Here is a 5,169-nt window from a genome sequence, read left to right as displayed (position 1 = left end):
GGTAGAGAACCTACTGGTCTTTTTCTAATCTCCAAACCCATTTGTTCCATTTGAGTTTCGAGATTTTTAATTGAAGCTTGAGTTTGGGTTATAAAACCCTTCATCATTGCATCCAAAGAAGTAGATGACTCAGCTTGCTGTTTGGGCTTGCTTTGGAAAGAAGACTGATGATTCTGAAAATTAGCATGTTGATTATTATGATTGCCTTGATGCGCTTGCGAGTGAAAATTAGATTGGCCTTGTTGCTGAAAATTGGACTGTCCTTGCAGTTGAAAATTGGACTGTCCTTGCGGTTGAAAATTGGACTATCCTTGTGGCTTTTGCATTGGTGGATTAAGAGCTGGACTATGCCACGAAAAATTTGGATGATTTCGCCATCCCGGATTATAAGTCTGTGAAAATGGTCCAGTCTTGTTGACATAATTTACATGCTCAGGATTTCCAGGACAATGCTCAAAATAGTGACCTTCACCACAGTACACGCATTGTACAGTTTGAACATTGGAATTAAAGGCATTAGCATCAGATTGCACATGTGTGCTAGATGTTAAATTTGAAATTAGCTTAGTGATCTGAGCTGTTAATGCCGAGACAGCATCTACCTCATTTATTCCAGCTGTTTTCTTCAGTGGCATTGCACGTGGGTCAGACCATTGTCCGTTATTGTTAGAAATCTTTTCAAGTATGTAAAAACCTTCATTATAGGTACAAACTGTGAAAGCTCCGCCTGCAGTAGCATCAAGCATTTGTCTAGCAACGATATTTAAACTGTTGTAAAATGTCTCTAGCTGTATACAATACGGAATGCCATGGTGAGGGCATTTTCTCTGCAACTCTTTATACCTTTCCCATGCATCAGGAACTGCTTCATCATCTAGTTGTCTAAAAGTACATATTTCATTTCTGGATTTGGCATTCCTCGTGGGTGGAAAATACTTTTTCAAAAACTTTTCTGCCATTTCATTCCATGTAGTCACAGAGTCTGGTAGCAAAGAATTGTACCATGCTCTTGCTCGATCCCTTAGTGAAAATGGAAAAAGTTTTAGTCTCAGAGCATCTTTTGAAACATCAGGAATGAGAAAAGAGTCTATGATTTCCATAAAAGAACGCAGATGAGAATGAGGATCTTCAGAATATAAACCAGCGTATTGGCCGTTTGTTTGAAGCATTTGAAACATCAGTGGTTTTAGTGAAAAATGGGTGGCACCAATGGTAGGCTTACGTATTTATGTGTGCAATTGAGTTAAGTTAGGAATAACATACGCCATAATGCCACCATTTTTAGCATTTGCAAGACGAAAGATGTTTTGAGCCTCATCCTCATGTGGAATATGTGGTTCATTTCCAATTATACCTTCTCCGTCAATAATCACATTTTCAGCCATCGTTTCAGAGTTTAAAGCTCGAAGAGCTCTTGGCACTCTTCTTCGTTATCTGAAAGTTTGTTCAATATCCGGATCAAGTGGAAAAAATTCACCGTGCGACAGCCTTGGCTTACACGGTGCATTCACAAAAAGATGGTAGAAAAACTAACTTTTATAAACTTTACTTTTAAAAAGAAAAACTTCAGAGTGCTATCCCCGGCAGCGGCACCAAAAACTTGCTCGTCGGTTTATTCAACCTTAGATTTCAACACAAAAATAGAACTCGGCGCAAGTATACACCTTGAACTATTGTCGTCTCGTAACAAATAATAATGGTAAAGTACCGTATATCGTTCCCACAGAGATAACTTGTAAAGTTATTTCAAAAGTCCAGTTTATAAAAACTAGTTTCAAATGGCGAAACGAGGGATTTGATTTATCTAAAATTGGGAGGTTTGATTAACAACTAAAAAAATATCAATCTTAAAAAGAAGCACAGGGTGCAACAGTTGATTAAGACACTAAACAAATGATTCAGCAAAAAGGTGACATAGCATTCCTGTCATAATTATCWAAAATCAATAAATGATTTTATATAACTATGACAGTATCAACTATAGAGGCAGACGGCCTCCCAAGAGCACACACCGGTCAACGTGCTATCGATACGATATCATTTATGTTAGACGTCGTGAATCCTAGCACAACACAGTGTTACCATCCTACACCGTAGGAGCATAGCGCTTGTCAGACACTAAAGCTATTTATAGTCTTCTCCTATTACCTCAGGTTTTGAACGTCAATACATTTTTATACACAAAATTAGTTGTCAATTAATTTTAATGTAACCATCAAATGAAATATTAAGCACCTGAAACAAATAGCAGACTATAATGCTATAAGACACCTTTGTACTTTCATATCGGCTATGGTCTTAATTTTCCCGCTACACCTCAAGCTAAGGCTTTAGCCCATCATCGCTCGGTTTCTTCTCTCGAAGGATGTAAGGACTGAAAGATAAATAACTAATACGGAAAAGTAAATTGCAGAAAGTAAATTACAAGAAATGGAAATACTGGAATTCAAAGTACTGGAAAGTAAATGACTGAAATATAAATGACTGAAAGTAAATTGCTGGAAATTAAATTGCAGAAAAGTAAATTGCAGTAAAGTAAAATGCAGAAATGTAAAGACTGAAATATAAAAGACTGAAATATAAAAGACTGAAATGTAAAGTACTGAAATATAAAGACTGAAATGTAAAAGACTGAAATTAAATTATTAATAACTAAATATTATTAATTAATATTAAACTAAGACATGATGGAGATTGATATTTGATGGGATGAAGATGTGACAAATGAAAGCCTTGAAAATATGGGTTGACTTTGAAGAAAACTTGCAAGACAAGTTTCGTTACTAAGACCGAAAGGTTACTTACAAACTCTTAAAAACAGATTATTTAGTCTACGTAAATTAGTCTTGAGCCACAAAGGATGAAATCCAATGTAAAGCAACAGGAATCGACTAATTTGTAACTCGTAACAAAGGTAAGAAAACGTAACGTAACTTGGAAATAAAAACAGAAATGAGATGAAGATTAAATATGAGCACTTGAATTAAATTTTGAAAATGTAATCACAACTTCACTTCACTAAAGTGGTTCTTGGTTGGAAGCAAGAAAACCGAAATCATGAAACCGAAAGCAATAATCTAGAAAATATTTAACACAAAGATTTATTGGAAGGAAGCATCAAAAGTGTAAGAAAGTGTGTAAATTAGTAAATAAACCCAAGCCTTAAGCCTCTATTTATAGGCTAAGGGAGTTTGCTTAATGAGAGTCGCCTAATAAGACAAAAGGCTCTTCAAAAATGGGCTTTGACCGGGCCCAAGGTCGTTGACCACGCATCCATTAAGGAGCAGCCCAAGAATTCTCGACCCAAGCAAAAGTGCAGCTCACGGACAGGTATTACAGGATTCTACCACACCTAGTCCTATAGGACTGCTGTAGGATTTGCCCCAAAAATCATCAAAAACCTACATAAACAGGAGATTAACATTAGATATGTTATATTACTACTAATATATGAAAATGACATAAAAAGACTCAATTAAGACACTAATGGGCAAATAAAACAAAGGAAAATGGTTAAGAAAATGATGTAATAAGGTTAATAAATTAACACTTATCAGAGATGCTCTTAAATAAAATATTTTTCAAACTATACAACATATACCCTTTAACTCTACTCTCGACTTGGATTATATTTTCAGTAAAATCCACCATTTTACTTGTATTTTAAAATATATTCCTTAAAATGGAAATCGAAGAAGAATACTTACCTTTAGACACGTTTTATTATTTGGGATAAGAAAGTTTGTTACAGATAACCTTAATAGGTCTCGCACAGAATTTCCTGCCAAAGACACCTATGTAAAGGACATTTTTTGGCTCACTTAAAGGTGGAAACTAGCAAGGGGCGAGATCAAACACACATTTATATTGCCCCTATTACCTTAGATCGCCATAAGGCGAGAGCCAAGACCCCCCCCCTGCGGGGTTCGGGTCATCATCCCAAAGTTTTTGGAATTTATGAAAAGTTGAACTTAGTGAAAATTTCACTAAGGGCGCGTTTGATTTGCAGGAATTGGAGGGATTTGGATTTGAAATCCATTCCAATCCTGCGTTTAGTTTGTAGGAATGGTCGGATTTAAAATCCCAGGATTCATTTAAAATCCCACTAACACTGGATTTGAGAATCCTTTGAAAATACACGGGATTTTGAAATCCATTCCCGTGGGATTTCATTCTTGCCCGAATTCATCGCTGTCTCCTTCGTCTTGGCCCTTCATCACAGATTATATCGCCGTCTCCTCCGTCTCCGTTGCCACCGTCGTCGCCCTTCGTCTCCGTTGCTCACCGTCTCCCTTCGTCTCTGTTGCTCACTGTCGCCGTCGCCCTTCGTCTCCGTTGCCACCGCCGTCGCCGTTCGTCTCCGTTGCTCACCGTCGTCGTCGCCCTTCGTCTCCGTTGCTCATCGTCAACAGGTAAATCCTTTTCCCTTTTTCGATTTCTCTCTAAACTATGAACACATATTAGGTTAAATCCTTCAATTTTGACAGATTAGGTTGAATATACATGAACACAGATTAGGTTTAATCCTTCAATTTTGACAAATTAGGTTGAATATACATGAACACATATTAGGTTAAAAAAATTATACGAAGTATTAGAAACCAAATCCTACAAACCAAACAGAGGAATGGATTTCAAATCCAATCCAATCCAAATCCCATGGAATCCAAATCCCTCCTAGGAATCCAAATCCCTCAAAAACATTCCTGCAATCCAAACGCACCCTAAGTATATGTCTGGGTAGAGTAATTAGAGATTTCAAAATTACCTTGAAATTGATTAAGTCTAAAGTGTAGACCATAGATTCATAGATATGAACTTTGTATCCAGAATTTTGGTTTCCAGATTTAGAAAAATTAACTAAGTCCTTAATTCTATACCTAGGAGTGAGAGATCTGAACTTTCTATCCAGACTTAGGATGTTTTGCGTCCAAATTTATGGTTTGGAAAAATCACTATGGGGCCGTTTGCTAAATGCTTACCTGGTAAGTGTTAACTGTGTAATTTTCCTAACCTGATGAACATGACAAGGGCCAAATATCTTACCCGGTAAGAGCAATGATAAAGATGAAGTGTCTTACTCGGTAAGTGAGGGTGATGACTCTTACCCGGGTAAGCACTTACTGGGTAGATTGTTGCATACGATACCATTTTGATATACTACAATCT

At 36.8% G+C, this 5,169-nt stretch overlaps 1 protein-coding gene and 1 non-coding gene across 2 annotated transcripts; one reads left to right on the top strand and one right to left on the bottom strand.

Moving 5' to 3' along the window:
* Nucleotides 1–305: 305 nt before the first annotated feature.
* LOC112512996 lies at nucleotides 306–1,178 on the bottom strand. The gene has a single exon (XM_025119120.1). It carries the CDS (start codon nucleotides 1,176–1,178, stop codon nucleotides 306–308), a length of 873 nt encoding a protein of 290 aa, XP_024974888.1.
* Nucleotides 805–911, top strand: LOC112513898. The gene has a single exon (XR_003069358.1). It is a non-coding gene; the product is annotated as a small nucleolar RNA R71 (small nucleolar RNA).
* Nucleotides 1,179–5,169: the final 3,991 nt, after the last annotated feature.

Source organism: Cynara cardunculus (assembly GCF_001531365.2).
Source record: "Cynara cardunculus var. scolymus isolate 2C chromosome LG 5, CcrdV1, whole genome shotgun sequence".
NCBI lineage: Eukaryota > Viridiplantae > Streptophyta > Magnoliopsida > Asterales > Asteraceae > Cynara > Cynara cardunculus.
The sequence above is the reverse complement of the archived record's forward strand: the minus strand, read 5'-3'. Positions and strand labels throughout refer to the sequence as shown.